The 20,549-nt window shown below is 44.3% G+C and overlaps 1 protein-coding gene across 7 annotated transcripts in view; it reads right to left on the bottom strand.

Moving 5' to 3' along the window:
- TBC1D22A (TBC1 domain family member 22A) overlaps positions 1–20,549 on the bottom strand; it is a 970,480-nt gene that overhangs the window by 679,909 nt on the left and 270,022 nt on the right. For all 7 annotated transcript variants that reach the window (XR_003858779.1, XM_029617102.1, XM_029617099.1 and 4 more), the window contains exon 8: positions 6,395–6,457. Coding sequence is in view for 6 of the 7 variants with exons in the window: in XM_029617102.1 (XP_029472962.1) it covers positions 6,395–6,457 (63 nt within the window). In the remaining variant the exon portion in view is untranslated. The remainder of the gene's footprint in view (positions 1–6,394; positions 6,458–20,549) is intronic.

Genomic DNA, 20,549 nt, shown 5'->3' with positions numbered 1-20,549 from the left:
CAGTCCGGTGGTGCCAAGGAAATTCCCTTCTTAGATGATCCAGCTGTAGCCACCACTGCAGTCGGGGAGGAGACCTCCATTGGCAGATGGAGCCAAATCAAATAGTCCAGAGACTGCAGGTTCCACCGAGACAACAGGGAGCCCTGAAGAGGACACATGTGCCCTCTTGCCCATGGTCCCACTTCCAGGATTGCCACCATTAAGTACCTGCTGGTAGGACCATATGGTCTGGCACAGACTGCTCATCAATAGAGGAAGCTGTGCCATCAACTTCTGAATAAGAGCTTCCGGCAGGAAAACCTTACCCTGCTTCGTGTCAAACCAAACCCCAAAGTATTTCGATGACTGAGCATGCTGAAGACTGCTCACAACCAGCAAGCTCCTGCAATAAGGTGTAATGAAACCGCTATGTGACGGGAGGAGCAATCAGATAGAAGTTAGCAATCTGTAGTATATAGGAGAGTTGTGGGTGGATCCTTGGACCAGTGGCAGATGACCACTCCCCCAGGGAAGACCCCGAGAGGGACCACCGGTCAGGCTCAGAGTATGGAGACAGACACACACTAGTTCTTTTATTAGACAGTATACTGAACCACCAGAGGTGACAGTAGTGAGCTGGAATGCCCGGCTGGGCTGTAGTCCCTCAGAAGCTGGAAACAGCGATCCCTGGAGACTGAGCTGTAGAGAAACTGAAATATAGTGAGTAGGCAGGTTATGCAGAGTTCATGTACCGAACCTGATGGTAACACTCACACAATATCTCATAGAAGCCCAGGAGCTGGAATGTATAGGCCCTCGAGGAGCGAGTACCTGGTCCAGGGAAAGCTCTGAGAGAGCAATGGTAACTCACAGATGTAGTAGGCAGTGCTGACTTCCTGGCAGAAGTGAATTCGAAAACGTCCGGGAACAAGGGCCCACGAGGAGCGAGTACCGGTTCCAGACTGCAATCTACAAAGTAAGAGAGAGAATGAGGCCCCCGAGGAGTGGGTACCCCTGGTTAGTCCAAGGAGGCAGAGTAGCTTGGAAAGTCGAAGCAAGTCCGTTGTCATTCCTTGCTAACTCGATGTGTTAGCAAATTCTAAGACCTTAAATATCCGTCGTGGGTGACGTCATCTTCGGGGGATGCCCCCGAGGTTTGCGCCATCGCCGGTACTTCAGTCAGGACCACGCCGCGCGCGCGCCCCTAGGCAACATGGCGATTAGCAGCGTGGAGCCGGTCCGGGGACGCCGGAGGACCTCGGCAGGAAGACGCCGCAACAGCCAATATTCCGGCGGGGTGAAGAGGGAGGCGCCAAACAGGTAAGGAGGGTGGAGAGAGGGCACCAATGGACACAACATAAGTAGATCACCTTGCGGATCACCAGGCAGCTCTCCTCCAGTGACTTGGCTCAAATCAGCCATTCGCCAAATACAGAAAAAAACTGAAAGGTGCAGCTGCAAAGGTTAAAAGTGTTCAACAGGCATGGACATTGTTTAAAAATACAATCCTAGGGGCACAGTCCATATGTATTCCGCGCATTAAGAAGGTGGAAGGAAGGAAAAACGATTACCGTCATGGTTAAAAGGTGAGGGTGAAAGAGGCTATTTTAGCCAAAAAAACATCCTTCAAAACTGGAAGAAGGATCCATCTGAAGAAAATAGGATAAAACATAAGCATTGTCAAGCTAAGTGTAAACATTGATAAGACAGGCAAAGAGAGAATTTGAAATGAAATTGGCCATAGAGGCAAAAACTCATAAGAAAAACTTTTTTAAATATATCCAAAGGCAAGAAAACATGTGAGGGAGTCGGTTGGACCATTAGATGACAGAGGGGTTAAAGGGGCTCTAAGGGAAGATAAGGCCATTGCAGAAAGACTAAATGAATTCTTTGCCTCCGTGTTTACAAATGAGGATGTTGGGGAGATACCAGTTCGGGAGATGGTTTTCAGGGGTGATGAGTCAGACGAACTGAACGAAATCACTGTGAACCTGGAAGATGTAGTAGGCCAGATTGACAAACTAAAGAGTAGCAAATCACCTGGACCGGATGGTATGCATCCTAGGGTTCCTTCAGAACCTGCGCCCCTAAAAATGAAATTTCTGATCTATTAGTTAAAATTTGTACCTATCATTAAAATCATCCATTGTACCTGAAGACTGGAGGGTGGCCAATGTAACCCCGATATTTAAAAAAGGCTCCAGGGGCGATCCAGGTAACTATAGACCAGTGAGCCTGACTTCAGTGCCGGGAAAAATAGTGGAAACTATTCTCAAGAACAAAATTGTAAAGCATATAGAAAGACATGATTTAATGGGACACAGTCAACATGAATTTACCCAAGGGAAGTCTTGCCTAACAAATCTGCTTCATTTTTTTGAAGGGGTTAATAAACATGTGGATAAAGGGGAACCGGTAGATGTAGTGTATTTGGATTTTCAGAAGGCGTTTGACAAAGTCCCTCATGAGAGGCTTCTATGAAAACTAAAAAGTCATGGGATAAGAGGCAATGTCCTTTCGTGAATTACAAGCTGGTTAAAAGACAGGAAACAGAGAGTAGGATTAAATGGTCAATTTTCTCAGTGGAAAAGGGTAAACAGTGGAGTGCCTCAGGGATCTGTACTTGGACCGGTGCTTTTCAATATATATATAAATGATCTGGAAAGGAATACGACGAGTGAGGTTATCAAATTTGCAGATGATACAAAATTATTCAGAGTAGTTAAATCACAAGCAGACTGTGATACATTGCAGGAGGACCTTGCAAGACTTGAAGATTGGGCATCCAAATGGCAGATGAAATTTAATGTGGACAAGTGCAAGGTGTTGCATATAGGGAAAAATAACCGTTGCTGTAGTTGCACGATGTTAGGTTCCATATTAGGAGCTACCACCCAGGAAAAAGATCTAGGCATCATAGTGGATAATATTTTAAAATAGTCAGCTCAGTGTGCTGCAGCAGTCAAAAAAGCAAATAGAAATTTAGGAATTATTAGGAAGGGAATGGTTAATAGAACGGAAAATGTCATAATGCCTCTATATCGCTCCATGGTGAGACCCACCTTGAATACTGTGTACAATTCTGGTCGCCACATCTCAAAAAAGATATAGTTGCGATGGAGAAGGTACAGAGAAGGGCACCCAAAATGATAAAGGGATGGAACAGCTTCCCTATGAGGAAAGGCTGACGAGATTAGGGCTGTTCAGCTTGGAGAAGAGACGGCTGAGGGGGGATATGATAGAGGTCTTTAAGATCATGAGAGGTCTTGAATGAGTAGATGTGACTCGGTTATTTTCACTTTCGAATAATAGAAGGACTAGGGGGCATTCCCATGAAGTTAGCAAGTAGCACATTTTAAGACTAATCGGAGAAAATTCTTTTTCACTCAATGCACAATAAAGCTCTGGAATTTGTTGCCAGAAGATGTGGTTAGTGCAGTTAGTGTAGCTGGGTTCAAAAAAGGTTTGGATAAGTTCTTGGAGGAGAAGTCCATTAATGGCTATTAATCAAGTTTACTTAGGGAATAGCCACTGCTATTAATTGCATCAGTAGCATGGGATCTTCTTAGTGTTTGGGTAATTGCCAGGTTCTTGTGGCCTGGTTTTGGCCTCTGTTGGAAACAGGATGCTGGGCTTGATGGACCCTTGGTCTGACCCAGCATGGCAATTTCTTATGTTCTTATGTTCTTAGGATACCATCCTTTCTCAATTCCATTACATTGGATACCATTACATTGGAAAAGGTACTGGGAGCGATGCCCAACCAAAAGGCAGTGCCCGAAACTGATAATGCTGTCCCAAATCTGAGAACCACAGAAAGCGTTGATGCTCTAGTCAAATGGGAATGTGAAGATATTCTTCGGACAAGTCCAAAGAGGTCAGAACTTCCCACGACTGTATGCTTATTATCACTGAGCGCAAGGTCTCCATGCAAAAATACATCACCCGCAAATGATGGTCTACACCCTTCAGATCCAGGATGGGACAAAAGGATCCCTCTTTCTTTGGCACAACGAAATAAACTGAATATTGGCCCGTATTTTCTTGAGATGTGGGCACCAGAATCACAACCCTCAGACTGAGGAGCCTTGCCAATGTATCCTCCACTGCCTGTTTCTTCTGCAGGGAGTGGTTAGGGAGAAACCATGAACACATCCCAAGAAATACTGCGAAAACTCCAGCAAATATCCTTCTCGTACCCACCTCCAGGATCCATTGATCCAATATAATCTTGACTCACCTCTGACAGAAGAGAAAGAGTCATCCCCCTATCTCCTGCTCCTGGGCGTGGGACAGCAAACCTTTATTGGGAGGCTCGGGAGGATCCACTACCCAAACTCCTGCTCCTATCTAAGACGAAAGGACTGAGACCTACCAAAAGTTCGAGTTTTCTGAAAGGTCACTCCTCTATAGTGTCCTAAACCACTCGGATCCCCTAGCACGACCTCTGATGCTAAAGGAACATGGCATCTGCTTCTTATCCTCTGGTAATTGAGGAACCGTGATTCGCCCCACTTGCTGGCCAGTTTCTTCAATTCGCTCCCAAACAAGAGCGAGCCTTTAAAGGGCAATTTCATGAGGTTAGCCTTGGAGGTCGCATCGGCCAACTAATTTCTCAGCCAAAACTGATGCTTGGCCGCTATTACCGAAACCACCCCTGTGGCTGAGGTGCAGACCAAATCACAACCTGCATCTGCCAAAGAAGGCTGCCTCTGGTTTCATAACTGCCCTGAAATTCACCTCAGAGTCATCAACCTCTTGAAAGAGAAGTAAGCAAGAGTGAGCCACCAGGGAACAACAAGAAGCTATTTGCAAAGTCACTGCCACTGCTTCAAATGCCTGCTTAAGGATAGTTTCAATCCTCCTATCGTGTACATCCTTCAAGGCCGCTCATCCCTCCAAAAGGATAGTCGTCCACTTGGAGTCTGCACATACAAGTCCATCCACCTCTGGAAAATGTAAAAGCTCTCTCACCACCGAATCTAGAGGATACAGGCCTTCCAAAACCTGACCTATTTGAAATTAGCCTCTGGGATGCCTCATTCAAGATCAATCAATTCTTGAATGGCCTCCATCACAGGGAAAAAACAAGAGGCTTTACCCAGAGAAACCAAAATGGGATTCTTCTTTGGCTCAGACATGGAATCTGTCTCAGGTACTCCCAGCATTTTCAAGGTCTGGGAAATCAGGGCCAGCAGTTCACCTCAATGGAAGAACCATAGCATAATCCTATATGGTTCTAATCCTGGAGGAATTTCACCATCCTCAAGAGAGTCAGGATCGGCGTCATCATCCGTGCCATCCGGATCACCCTGGCTTCCAAACAATTGATGTCAACTTGTGCGCACAGGTAAGCAGACAGTCACTTAAGGTGCTGCTTAACTTGAATGCACAGACTACTAGGCCTGCCTAAGCATCCAAAAACTGGGCACACAACCTAGACCGCACAGTTAGATGCACACATCGAACTGACAATCCTATAGAGGGCAGCCTAAAGAAAGCTGCGAAATGCCGATGAGGCCTACACCATGCAGCGCGCAGCAAAAAAGGTTTTAGACTAGGGCCTAGTCCTCAGAGGCTGCTCAACCCACCAGGCAGCCTATTCCCTTTACCTCCCATGCAGCAGGTTGAACGTCGGAACGGCGCACCAAGCACGGAAACTGGGGGAAGGAGGAAGCCCTAGAGCAAAAAACCCTCCTTCTCTGTCTCTGTATCTCACTTTCTTGAGCTCAGCCTTACCTGGCTGAGGACAGAGATGGTCTCCGGCTGCAGGGGGGAGAGGACATTTGCCATCACCACCACATTCGGCTTTCTCCACCTATTGAACTTTCAACTGCTTAACAGCTAAGACCACGTTGGCTGAAAAAACAGCTACCATCCATGGCACTCATCAGAGGGACCATGGAAATCACCTCAGGAATTCTGAACTGGGGGAGGGACCTTTTAGTATCACCGTAGGAGAACAGGGAAAATTTAATTTTCTTATTTCTCCTTTTTTTTTTTTTTTTTAAAATCAAAGCAATCCCCAGGAGGGAGATGCATGTCCACCATCTGCTGGAGACAGAGAATACTGGCAAGCTGATATCACTGCAGGGGTATAATTACTGTGATGTCAGTTTTCTCCGTCTCCATCTGCTGGTAGAGATGCATAACCCATTTGTTCTGGATTCATCTGACTGGATGCTATAAAAGTTAGCCAGATATGTCTAGCCGGCTAACTTAGGTAGACAACTTTTGAATATTGATCCTGGTAAATCTAGCATGAAAATATAGCAATGCAGGATAAAATTCAAGATTAGAAAAGACAGTCACCCTGAAGCTTTGATATCTGCACATTACAAAATGGTAGAACAAAAATGCTAGACACAAATCATATATCCAAGCAGCCACAGTTATTCAGATAATAGAGTCTTACCTCTGTTACTGTGGGATGTAGTATTAAAGATTCAGGGCTCATACGAGGAATATCTATATGAATCTGATGACAAAAAATAAAGAACTATTTATTTCAAGCAAAACGTTGCATAACAAACAAACAAACATGATTCTGTAAGTATTAGCATTATAGTATCATACTAGATAAACGACGCTTGACCGACGTGCCGCAAATGCGCAGTAGAGAGCAGCTCTACTGCGCATGTGCGGGCGAGCACGTCGGTCTTAGGCAGCGTCAAAAAAAAAAACATGGCGGCGGTAGCGGCGGCGGCGGCAGCGGCCAATAGCGAGGGAGGGACGGATTGAGAGGGAGGGACGGACTGAGTGGGAGGGAGGGAGTGGGAGGGACGGAGAGAGAGAGTGGGAAGGAGGGACTGAGTGAGAGGGAGGGACTGAGTGGGAGGGAGGGACTGAGTGAGGGGGAGGGACTGGGAGGGAGGGACTGAGTGGGAGGGAGGAGTGGGTGAGTGTGTGGGAGGGAGGGAGGGAGGTAGGGGGGGGGGAAGAGGGAGAATGAGGGAGAGGTGAGAGACAGGGCCACGGCGGCGGCGAAGACGGGCAGCAGCAGTGAGGGAGGAGAGAGAGAGGGAGGGACTGACAGAGAGAGGGAGGGACTGAGTGAGAGGGGAGGAGAGAGAGGGAGTGGGACTGAGTGAGAGGGGGGAGGGAGGGAGTGGGACTGAGTGAGAGGGGGGAGGGAGGGAGTGGGACTGAGTGAGAGGGAGAGGGAGTGAGTGGGACTGAGTGAGGGGGGGACTGAGTGAGGGGGGAGGGAGTGAGTGGGACTGAGGGAGGGAGTGGGACTGAGTGAGAGTGAGTGGGACTGAGTGTGAGTGAGAGGGAGGGAGAGAGGGGGAGGGAGTGAGTGAGACTGAGTGGAGGGAGGGACTGAGTGAGAGGAGAGGAGGGTGGGGAGGAGTGGGTGAGTGTGAGGGAGGGAGGTAGGGGGGGGGGGTGAAGAGTGAGGGGAGAGAGAATGAGGGGGAGGTGAGAGACAGAGGGATGTATCCCGTTTTAACGGGCTTAACGGCTTGTTTTATATATATAGAACAAGGGAACAGACAAAGCATTTCCTAGGGCAACCAGGAAAACACTGAAAGAGATTAACTTATTTAATTTAATGTTAATCTTCAGTTCTAATGCCTCAAAGGAATACAGAATACATAAAAAACAAACTTTTTCTGTGGATATGATATGCTAGAATAAGAGGTCATGATATAAAACTATAAGGGGGATATTATTTCACAAACAGGGTACTGAATGTATGGAACAATCTTCTGGAAGAAGTAGAGGAAGAAAAACAGTAGAAGATTTAAGGAAGGATGAAACAAACAGAGATGGTAGATAGCCATTAGGATGTGAAGGAAAGTCTGCAATCAACTAGGATCTACCATGGCACGCAAAAGTAAGTAAATTAAGCAGACAAGATGAACCCTGCAGTCCTCATCTGTCATCATATTCTATGTTTAGATGGGAGGAGGGGAACCTTCAGCACCTTTGCCTACACTTAGCTGTTGAGAACATGATACATGAAATAAAATCAGCCCAATGTTTTATGATGTGACCATCCACAGGAAATAGCAAAGGTCATGAGCCTAAATTTAAAAACTATCCTGCAGTATAATACATCTGTCTTACAAACTCAAAGATTCACAGAGAACAGAATATACTTATTTTTAGGAAGGGGAGGAAAGGAAATTGCAAAGGGATGATGTAATTGAGTGGAAAGGGTCAGGAAGGTAGACAGAATTAAAGGAGCAAAGACAGACTTGGGGCCTCATTTTCCAATATCGCATTGGTATCGCATGCGATACCAAAAAGGGGTGTACCTTATGCTAATATGCATGTGTATCGCAAATTGCGATATCAGCTATGCGAAAAGCTCTTATCGCAAGTTGCACTATTAGCCCAATTTGGGCTACATTGCCAGTATATATCGCGGTTCACGATGTTTCCGGACAGGCCTGATTCAGTATGAGAGAGAGACTTGCTATAGTGCCTCCCTCCCTAGACAGGTATTTGTATCCCTATGGGAGGCCCATCTAGTAACTCGAGGTGAGGGTTAAGTATTAGTGTAGGGGGTAGGGGCCACTTTGACATTCAACGTGAGATGTACGAACAGAACAGTGGTCTCCTGTGAAGATTTTGCTGGCCTTCGGAGTGAGGAAACTCACTCCAAGATGAGATTTGGGCAATGCTCTCTTAACCTAGCTTGATGTTACCCAGGTAGAGAGTCCCTCAAGCTAGGTTGAGAGAACCTTGCCCAAATCTCATCTTGGAGTGAGTTTCCTCACTCGAAGGCCAGCAAATCTTCACAGGAGACCACTGTTCTGTTCGTACATCTCACGTTGAATGTCAAAGTGGCCCCTACCCCCCTACACTAATACTTAACCCTCACTGCGTGTTACTAGGTGGGCCTCCCATAGGGATACAAATACCTGTCTAGGGAGGCGGCACTAGAGCAAGTCTCTCTCTCTCGCTCTCTCTCTCAGCCTGCAGCATACTGAAACAGGCCTGCCGGAAACATCATGAACCGCGATAAACCTTTACCGGCCTCTAGCGCACAACGTAACACAAATGAAAGAGGTGTAGTTATTGGCCGCATTAAGAGCCGCGCTAACACTGCGGCTGTTTCGCAGCACACGATAAATCGTCCCTACTTTACATTTGCTCCGCCCCCTGAATACAAAATTAAAAATTTGCATTCGCAAATCGTGTTAACGGCTGTTAGCGCGATTTGCGGAATTATCACCCGCGGTAACTCCTTGGAAAATGACCCCCTTGGTGAGGTAGGGAGTAAGAGACAAGAATACAATGTATGTGTGGAAAGGTGAGGGGAAGAAATTGGAGATCAAAAGAGGAATAGAGTACATGTCTTCTTTTTTTGGTGATTCTATGCATATGAAATATTCTACCCCACTGAATCTAATAACTTATTATTTATTGAACTTAAAATACCACCTGTAAAGCAATTTAACTAAGCAGTTTATAATAAAAACATTTATTTATATAAATATTACTATTCCACCTATAATGGTTACCCATGCTAGGGGCATTACAACAGATTCAAGACAATCATTTAAAATCATAAAAACAAATTTAAAATGACAAAAACATTCAAAATAAAAATTTAATCTGGTGCTGCAACATCAAGTATTATTAAATTGCACAAACAGAAAGGCGTTCAAATGCTTGCGAAACATTAAAACCATCTATATTTTTCAAGTCGTATGACATAAAAAGCACGTTTCCTGGTTTCCATCAACCAGGCCTGCTTAACTGTGGGAATATGCAACAACAATTTACCTTGGGAGCTTAAACTGTGCATAGGCAAATATCATTGTAAAAGTACAGCCAAATATGATGGCCCCTGCACTTTCAAAATTTTGAAAATAAGCTTCAAAATTTTAAACTCAATACGCCTATTAATTGGTAACCAGTGAAGTTTGGTTAATAATGGAGTTACATGTTCCTATTTATGGCCACCTAAAATCAACCGGGCCACAGAATTCTGCAGTACCTGCAAAGACCTAACAATAGAGGCAGGGAGGCCCATATATAGGACATTAAAATAATCAATAAAAGTGATAGCAAAAGACTATCACTGTACAAAAGTCATCTTTATCTAAGATGAACCTTAAATATCTTAGTAATTGCAATTTTTAAAAGAGTGCCTTTAGGACAATGTAATTGCAGAGAAAAGTCATTTGGGAATCTAATAAAAAACCCAAATTACGAACTATTGATTTGAGAGGTAAATCTTTCCCCATAGACGCAAAAGAAACAACATTTTGGTCCTGCAGGTACTTAGACTCTCTAGAGAAGCAAATTAACTCTGACTTTTCAACATTTAGTTTTAAATGATTCTTGCACATCCACCCATTAATTATATGAAGATTTTCAGCAACAGACTAAAGTCGATTGTAGGGAGGACTCAACAGGAAGATACAATTGTATATCGTCAGCGTATATGCGAAACATGATGGAGTGCTGATCTAATACAGTGCACAACGATAGCAGGTGTGCGTTATATAACACTGCCGACAGAATGAATCCTTGCGATACACCTATAAAAACTATAAACTGTTTTAAAGTGAGACTATTATACATAACCTGATATTCACAAGAGCTTAAACATGGCTGGAACCATTTTATAAACGGTTCCTCCCAATCCAAACTCTCTCAAACACTCAAGTAGGATATAGTGGAAAACAATATCAAAGGCAGATAACACATCAAGGAAAACACCTACTATGGCTCTTCCTTTATCAAACTCATTAAACAGAAAATTAGTAACCGAAACGAATAAGGTTTCAGTACTATGTTTCTGTCTAAACTCACATTGATATGGGTAGAGTATATTGTGGTCCTTCAGAAAATTAGCAAACTGACATTGGACGGCTTTTTTCAAAATGTTTCCTAATGTACTCAAATTAGAAATTGGGCGATAACTAGAGGGGGAATTTTTAGCTAAATTCCCATGCTTAATCACAGGGTGAACAATGGCTCTTTTCATGCAAGAGGGTACATGGCCCTCAGTTAGTAACAAATTAAATCAAGTGAGAAATGTTTCAAAAAAATCTTCTCTAAGCAAAAACAATACTAATGAAGGACAGGCCTCCAGAGGGCAATAGGAATTCTTCAATTGAAACATATATTTCTACAATTCCATCTTGCCCATAATCTCAAAATTTTCCCATAAGACAGTATTCTGAATTAATGAATTCAAATCAGATTTTGGGTTTCAGACCATTCAATGTCAAAATGAAGTTAAATTAACATCTTGAAGATTGTCTCAGTCCTTCAGCTTTACAGTTTAAAAATGATACAACATCTTCAGGAGAAAAACTACCCAAGCAATCCTTATTTTTCTGGCCCTCAGTGATGCTTGTCACTGTAGTAAACAGTTCCTGTGGCCAATTTAACAATTTCTGAAGTTGATTTTTAAAATAATTTTTCCTAGTGATGTCAAACAATTTCTTATACTGCAAAAACTGGTCAAAATACATAGAAACAAAAGGCAAAATATTGTTATACAATGAAAACACCATTATAAAACAAAATGTAGCCCAGCAAATAAGTTCTTCTGTAAGTTAACAATCACAGGTCTGAGTAAATAGCCATGTGTTTACTGCTTTTCAAAACTTCATAAACTTCAACTCTGTATGAATGTCAACAGGTAGAGCATTCTAGAAGAATAGGGCCTGATAGGTAAATGAACAGTCTCCATTAACATCCAGCCTGATGGCTAAATGAGATGATAGATGAAGGAAACTCTTTTGAGAAGAACTTAAAGGGCGGGAGGGAATGTAAGGAATCAGAAGTTTTAAAACATACAAAGAAGAACCAGAATGCAGGCCATGGAAATTGAGAAAAAGAATTTTGAATTGTATCCTGCAAGTGACAGGTAACCAACCATCTGTAGGATTGGGGTCACATGATCAGCTTGGCAGCTGTTACAATAGGGAGAGACCTAGGAGAAGGGAATTGCAATAGTCAAGTCTGGACATTACAAATGCATAAATTAACAATTTCAAGTCATGGTACTCAAGCAGCAGACGTAAACAATGAACATAAAAGAGGAAAAAAATATTAGAGATATATGGAACCTTGGATAACTTGGAGGCCAGTTGGACTCTGAAAGTAGTAACTTCATTTTTAAACAAAATGGGAGAGCCAAGCATTGTTGGGTGTATAAGATGATCAATGTCTCAATTGGTGATCCACTGAGCTTCTAATTTAGAAGGAATTACCTTTAACTTATGATTGTGGAGCCAGCCAGCTACAAGGTCTAGACAAATTGTTAAAATTCTTGAGTGAAAATGAAATTTTTGTTTTAACATAAGATGTAATTGGGATATCGTCTGCATAGAAAAATCTTAATCCACAATCTTGGATCAGGGCTAGAAGCAAAAGAAATATATTAAAGAGTCACCTTGTGGTGACCCCAAAGGCTAATGACCTAGGATCTGAGAGATGTTGGTTCCATTCAACTTGGAAATAAGAACAAAATCATGACCCAGTTAAGTCAATGAAGCCAATTTCTTCTAGGCGCATGGTTACTGGTGTCAAAGGCAGCCCTTATATCCGAAAGAGTTTAGCTAGTCCTAAAGATTGATTTTTCAAGGCATGGGATCTATTGAGAACTAGTAAGGTGTTAAGAAACTACGCAATAGATCAATGCCAGTAGAATTAGTTGAATTGAAAGAAAAAAAATTACTTGTCAAGGAAGGAAAGCAAAATTGCTTACCTTGTAATAGGTGTTATCCCAGGACAGCAGGATGTAGTCCTCACATATGGGTGACATAATTATTGGAGCCCTATTGCGGAACCTCTCTGTCAAAGTTTCTAGAAACTTTTGACTGGCCCTGTGAAGCCACTGAGCATCCCCAGCATGCCATGATATTCTCAGCCAATAAGCAAAAATAAAATTCTCTGACAATAAGCAATAAGCTTTAGCAAAACATAAAATAATAAACGTATCGGACCCAACTCCGCAGGGTGGCGGGTGGGTTTTCATGAGGACTACATCCTGCTGTCCTGGGATAACATCTATTACAAGGTAAGCAATTTTGCTTTATCCCAGGACAAGCAGGATGCTAGTCCTCACATATGGGTGATTAGCAAGCTAGAGCTGAGTCATTTGTAGTGAAGCAACAGTGAAGTATTGTTGAAAATGAGGCAGCCGAAGATCACAGCAGGTTGGATGTAGAAGGAGTTAGGATTAAACTTGAAACAAGTTCTTTAAGACGATTGTCCATAGGCTGAATCTTGTCGTCCTTCTTTGTCTACACAGTAATGAGCTGCAACGGTGTGAAGAGAACTCCATATTGCTGCTTTACATATGTCAAGAACTGGCACTGAACAGTAGTGTGCTACTGAGGTTGACATTGCTCTTACTGAATGTGCCTTTACTCGCCCTTGGAGAGGAAGGCCTGCTTTTTCATAGCAAAACTGTATGCAATCTGCTAGCCAATTGGATTAAAGTATGTTTACCCACTGCTTTACCCGGTTTGTTTGGATCAAAAGATACAAAGAGTTGAGCGGATTTTCTATGGACTGCAGTGCGGTCTAAGTAATATGCTAGCGCACGTTTACAGTCCAAGGTATGTAAGGCCCGTTCTCCTTCGTGAGAATGAGGCCTTGGAAAGAATGTGGGTAAAACTATGGCTTGGTTCAAGTGGAATTCCGTAACTACCTTGGGGAGGAATTTTGGATGTGTCCGGAGAACCACTCTGTCCTGTAGGAATTTTGTATAGGGTGAGTACGTGACAAGTGCTTGTAACTCACTAACTCTTCTAGCCGATGTAATGGCTATGAGGAAGAGAGTCTTCCATGTATGAAATTTAAAATCACAGGAATTCATGGGTTCAAAGGGAGAACGCATGAGCCTTGTTAAGACCAGATTCAGGTCCCATTCTGTGACTGGTGGCTGAATCGGTGGTTTAAGGTGAATTAAACCTCTCATAAACCTACTGACAAGAGGATGTATGGATATTGGTGCATCTCCCATCTTGTTATGGTAAGCTGAGATTGCACTTAGATGTACTCCTACAGATGATGTCTGGAGACCAGAGTCGGAAAGATGGCATAAATAGTCTAGTAGGGAAGTTGTGGGGCAGGAGACAGGATCAATACTCTTGTCTGCACCACAAAGTAAACCTTTTCCATTTCGAAGAATAATTCTTTCGTGTTGAAGATTTTTGTGAAGCTATCAGCACTTGAGATACATTGGTTGAAAGATTGAGTGGTTGTAAAATCAAGCTTTCAACATCCATGTTGTCAGGGAGAGGGATTGAAGGTTGGGATGGTGCAACCTGCCCTGATCCTGAGTTATGAGATTGGGAGCTACACCCAGGCAAATTGGTTCTCTGATCGAGAGGTCTAGAAGCGTGGGGAACCATACCTGTCGAGGCCAATACGGGGCTAGGAGTATCATGGACCCATTGTCCTGTTGCAGCTTCACTAGAGTTTTGGTTATTGGCAGTATTGGAGGATACACGTATAGAAGGCCTGAGTTCCAAGGGCGAGCAAAGGCGTCCTTGGCTGGCTGGTTTTTCTGTTTGTGTAGAGTACAGAATCTGTCCACTTTGTGATTCAGGTGTAATGCAAAGAGGTCTATTATTGGTTGCCCCCATCGTTGGAATATCCTGGTCGCTACTGAAGGATCCAGGGACCACTCGAGTGGTTGGAACTGACGACTGAGGTGATCTGCCACTACACTGTGAATGCCTGCCAGATAAGTGGCCCGGAGAAATATGGAATGTGTTAGGGCCCAGTTCCAAATCTGTGCGGCTTCTTGACAAAGGAGATACGAGCCCGTACCTCCCTGTTTGTTGATGTACCACATGGCTACTGTGTTGTCCGTTTGGATAAGAACAGTCTTGTGTGAAAGGCAGTCCTTGAATGCATGTAGCGCATAACGTATAGCTCGAAGTTCCAGGAAATTGATTTGAAATGTTGCTTCGAGTTTATCCAAGTACCCTGGGTTTGGAGATTGTTTATGTGAGCTCCCCAACCTAAGGTAATGCATCTGTAGTTAAAGTTATCTGTGAGACTGGTTGCTGGAAGGGTAGGCCCTTGTGCAAGTTGTCCTTGTTTGCCCACCAAAGTAGAGATGAATGTAGCTGGTGGGTTACTTGAAATGGAGAGGACAGTGGTCGAATGGCTTGGATCCATTGTGATCTTAAAGTCCATTGAGTTACCCTCATGGCTAGCCTTGCTATAGGAGTGACATGAACTGCGGAAGCCATGTGGCCTAGTAAGGTTAGAAACTGATGAGCTGTTGCTTGTTTCTTTGACTGAAACGAGTTTGCCTGTAGGGAAAGTGTGTCTGCCCGATCCCCGGGTAGAAAAGCTTTTGAAAGTATGGTGTTCAATTCTGCTCCTATGAATTGAAGCAGGTGAGATGGAATGAGGTGGGACTTTTGATAATTGATGAGAAAGCCCATGGAGTGAAGTAGAATAATTGTTCGACTGAGAGAAGCCAGAGCTCCTTGTTGAGATTGACTTCTGATGAGCCAGTCGTCTAAATAGGGAAAGACATGGACACTTTCCTTGTGCAAGTGTGCTGCTATTACTGCCAGATATTTGGTGAATACTCTGGGAGCAGAGGCAAGTCTGAATGGTAGTACTCTGTACTGGAAATGTTGATGACCCACCATGAAGCGCAGATATTTGCGATGTGGAGGGAATATTGGAATGTGAGCGTAAGCGTCTTGAAGATCCAGAGAACAAAGCCAATCTCCTGTTTGAAGAAATGGAAGCATGGTGCCTAGAGAGACCATCCTGAACTTTCTTTCTTCAGAAATTGTTGAGATTTCTGAGGTCTAGGATGGGACGTAGGCCTCAGGTTTTCTTTGGAATGAGGAAATAGCGGGAATAGAATGCTCTGCCCTGCTGAGTCCGGGCACCGGCTCTACAGCTCTGGCTCTCAGAAGGGTAGATAATTCTACTTGTAATTGGATTATGTGATTTTCACGTAGAGGAAGAGGTCTCAGAGGAGAATCTCTTGGAGTTGAGAGAAAATTGAGTTGGTAACCTCGAGATATTATTGTGAGTACCCATTGGTCTGTTGTTATTTGTATCCAATGGTTGTAGAAGGAGGATACTCTGCCTCCTACCGGTAGATCTGGTTGAGGGTTGAAGAGATGGCTTTGGTCTCTGGGAATGGCCTCAAAAGCCTGCAGCCAGTCCAGTCTGCAGCGGAGGTTGAGGCCTAGCAGCCCTAGGTTGACTGGGTTGAGCTCTTTGCTGCGGCCTAGAAGATCTGCTCCTTGATGCTGGAGGGTAATAACGCCTCTGTCGATAGAAGGGTCGTCTAGATTCCTTCCTTGAAGGTCGGCGAGATGCGGGGTAGCAGAATACTGTGGAACTAACGATAGTTGGCGCAGGGTTTCTGTGTGTTCCTTTAATTGTGCCACAGCATCTTGCACTTTAGAGCCAAAAAGGTTGTCACCAACACATGGTAAATCAACTAACTTTTCCTGGACTTCAGGCCTGAGGTCCGAGGCTTTAAGCCATGCCCTTCCATGGTTATTAATCCAGGAACAAGAATTTCCACACCAAGTTCACAATTAGGCCAGCTGCTTTCAGCATTGAAGTACTAAAGAAAAGGAAATTAACTGCCAACAGATTTAATTTTCCTTTCCTTATCAATGCCAGATCAGTCCAGACAAGTAGAATGTAACAAAGCTCGGCAGGAAGCCACAAATGCTCTCAGAACTCCTGTATCCAAGGCATAGTTTCTTTCTATCTGCCCACCCTTAATGAGATGCTCAGAGCAGGGATGCCATAGGGGCGATTATTCCTGAAATTGATGAGTTAGAAGCCCCTGTGCTTTAACAGGACACATTAATAAACTAAAGTTTTATTTCAGAGGAATCTGGTCACCTACCAACATCCCACAGGAGACTTACAACTAACTTTGAGGTGACTATCCCTGTCCCGATCTACATTGTCTGACTTTCTCCCCCTCCTAAATTAAAAAAAAATAAATAAATTCCAAAAGCAGTAAAACACTATGCTTGAAAGGAAAAGGAGCAAATTGAGCACGGAGGTGCCTTTTCATTTTAAATTATCACTGGCTACCACAAGACTCAAAGAGATGTTAGCTACCCTACCAAGCTTGCAAGAAAGGGATCCTTGTATATGCAAGCTCACGCCCAAGCCAGGGAGACTTCCCACAGTGGAGGACTTGTGATTTTGACTCCTCGGAAGAAAGTATCTTGTTTGAGAGAACCATGAGGTAGCAAGTCAGAGTGCTGACTTGCGCATTATGCCTTCATTCCAGTCTCCTTTGGTGAAAGGACAACTCAACTGGAAAATAGAGTATCCCTTGAGACTGACCTTGCAGAGGTTTCAAACTACATGGTCTGCTTTACACCATCAACGGCAGCGATCTCTGCCATTCAATACAGTATCCTCACTATGTAAACTGGTTGTCTTAGTCACCAAGGTTGAAAAAGAGAAGAGCAGAGATGAACTAAGGCAGAATTATTTGCCTTAGGTAAAGGCGCACCCCTGCATGTACTTCCCTGATTTATTCCAGGAAACTTATAGGCTTCCGGCCCAGAAACCTGCTGTGGACCTACCACGGAATCTTAAACCCCTGGTTCCTGCTTTCCCTTTTCAGCCTAAGAACGTATTCATCTAAAAACTACTCTAAGTATCCACAGGCTAACCAATTAGACAACTGCAACTTTCCTGAGGTGTTCCTTTTTCTTGCACAGCTCCTGATCTGCCAGGAAAACAGAACCCTTTAAATTAGCATCTGTCCTGAGAGGCTGCTCCACCAGGAAAATCAGAGCCCTTTGTCTGGCCTGATGCCCACCCTCCCAGGGAAATCAGTGCCATTTATCTGGCCTGCTGCCCTGGACGGCTACACTATTAGGGGAATCAGTACCATCTGTCTGGACTGTTATTCTAGAAGCCCAGTCCAAACTTCCTGCTGCTGAACCCACAAAGACAAGAAGTCACTGGGAAACTCTCCTCTGTGCATAACCCTTTGGGTACAGGAACTCAGACCCTATGGAGTCAGTTCCAAGTGGTGGTGGTGGGGAGAAGGGAAGTTCAGGCCATTTACAGTAACATAACTGCAGCACTATTCCACACATCTATCTGTACATCTGCTAAGGCAGAGACAAATACCGAAGAGCTGAGGGAAGCACTAAACCTTTATAGTAGGAATGAAGTCAACTTTGAACTTTTGTCTCTGCCTCCATCTGCTGGCCAGAGGATGTATCCCTCTTATTGGGACTGGTCTGGCATAGACGAAAAGGAATAAATAAATATCGAATTACAGCAATCAAAAGACAGGGTACAAAAAAATCTCCCGCTCCCGGGCCGTCAGCTGCCACTAATCAAAATGGCGCCGATGGCCTTTGCCCTTACCATGTGACAGGGTATCCGTGCCATTGGCCGGCCCCTGTCACATGGTAGGAGCACTGGATGGCCCGCACCATTTTTAAAGATGTGCATCCAGTGCATTAGCGAACGCCGACGTCACACGCCGTGACGCCAAACGTAGTGACGTCACGCCTTGAGCGGCCAAATTGCAAGCACAGGCTGAATACACGCAGGAGAAGTGGCCGCAGCTCAGTAAAGGATTCTCCCGGGAGCGATCGTGTCAGAGTGCCCGTGCAGGCATCCATCTTTGCCGGCGGGGCCGCTTTGGCAGCCCCCGGGAGACAGGGAAGCTGCGGTGTGTTTCCGGAGGAGGGCTGCAAGAAAAGTAAGTTACACTTCACATGTCGTTTCGCTTTTCTCCTTTTTCGCTTTTCGTTGCTTCGGGAGGAGGGTAGAGAGGACTGGCAATCCCGAGCGTAGGAGAACCGTCCACTTCCTGGTACCTGTCATTTCAAATGTCATTTGAAATGACAGGTACCAGCGCACCCAGGTTACTGTATAGGCGCTGTATAGCACTCTATACAGTAAAATGGATTGCGCGGGCCTAACGCTTCACGGACGCTTCTTGGACGCAGCTTGCATTTGCATGCCATTTTAATACAGTATCGAGCGGTAGGTGAGCCGGACTGTGCGTGCGGCAAACGCGGGTGCGCCCGGCACTAACACAGCCCAAAAATGTGCCTGCACTCACCCCTGGAGAGGAAGGCCTGCTTCCTCATAGCAGAATTCGATACAGTCTACTAGCCAGTTGGAGAGAGTTTGTTTGCCCACTGGAATTCACAGCTTGTCTTTGTCAAAGAAGCAAAGAGTTGGGTGGATTTCCTATGGAGTGCAGTGCAGTCTAGATAGAATGCAAGTTCACGCTTACAGTCCAATGTGTGAAAAACCCTCTTGCCCTGGTGAGAGTGAGGCCTTGGGAAAGAGTGGGCAGACTATAGACTGAGTAAGGTGAGAGGCTGTGTCCACTTTAAGAAGAAATTTAGTGTGACCACTTGGTCACGAAGGAACATAGTGTCGGGTGAGTATGCACCAAGGGCTTGTAACTCACTGACCCTTTTAGCAGAGGTGATGGCTATGAGGAAAAGAATTTTCCATGTTAGAATTTTAATGTTATAGGAATGCAAAGGCTCGAACGGGGAACACATGAGCCTTGTAAGCACTACATTTAGGCCCCATTCCGTAACCAGTGATCGCAGAGGAGGCTTAAGTTGTAGAAAACCCATGATAAGCCGACTCATAAGGGGTTGAGCCATTAACAGGGCAACCCCTACTCCCTGGTGGTATGCTGAGATGGAACTGAAGTGTACCCGTGCGGAGGATGTCTGGGGACTAGAATCCGAAAGGTATCCTAGATAGCCTAATAGAGATGGAGTGGGGCAGGAAAAAGGGGCCAATACCTTTTTGTGCACACCATTTGGTAAATCTTGCCCATTTCGAATGGTAAGATTTATGTGTGGAAGGTTTTTGTGAAGCTATAAGTACCTGAGAATATCAGTGAGTCTGTGTTATGAGGTTGACCTGTGGGCAGGAGAATTGGTTCCTGGAGTGATAGGTTGAGAAGTATGGGGAAGCATACTTGTCGAGGCCAGTACGGGGTTATGAGAATCATTGAAAACCTGTCTTGCTATAGCTTCACGAGAGTTTTAGCTATGAGCGGTATCGGAAGAGACCATATAGGCGGCCTTTGTTGCAGGGGTGAGCAAAGGCATCCATGGCTAACGCATTTCAAAGCCTGTGAAGGGAGCAGAATCTGTCCACTCTGTGGTTCAATTCGGACGCAAGAGGTCGATGATTGGTTGACCTCAGCGCTAGTAGATTTTGCTCGCTACACATGGATTCAGAGACCAATTGTGGGGATGGAGACATTGATTGAGATGGTCTGTTAGTATGTTTGGTATGCCTGTTAGATAAGTAGCCCGGAGATGCATGGAGTGTGCAAGGGCCCAGGCCCAGAACTGCGCAACTTCCTGGCAGAGCTGCTAAGAGCCTATGGTCCCTGTTTGTTCGAGTATTTATTTATTTATTTATTTTTATATACCAATATTCGTGGTAGCTTCACGCTGGTTTACAGCAAATATACAGAGTAAACAAATAAAATAAATATAAAAACATTCAGAAAATAACCATTAACAGCTAAATGAATATCGAAACTAATCTAAAATGGCATAAAAGAAAAAAAACAATACATCGTAAAAAACATAATTAAATATAATTAAAACAAGTTAAAA

The sequence above is a fragment of the Rhinatrema bivittatum genome, chromosome 9, assembly GCF_901001135.1.
Source record: "Rhinatrema bivittatum chromosome 9, aRhiBiv1.1, whole genome shotgun sequence".
NCBI lineage: Eukaryota > Metazoa > Chordata > Amphibia > Gymnophiona > Rhinatrematidae > Rhinatrema > Rhinatrema bivittatum.
This window is presented reverse-complemented; position numbering and strand designations above follow the sequence as displayed.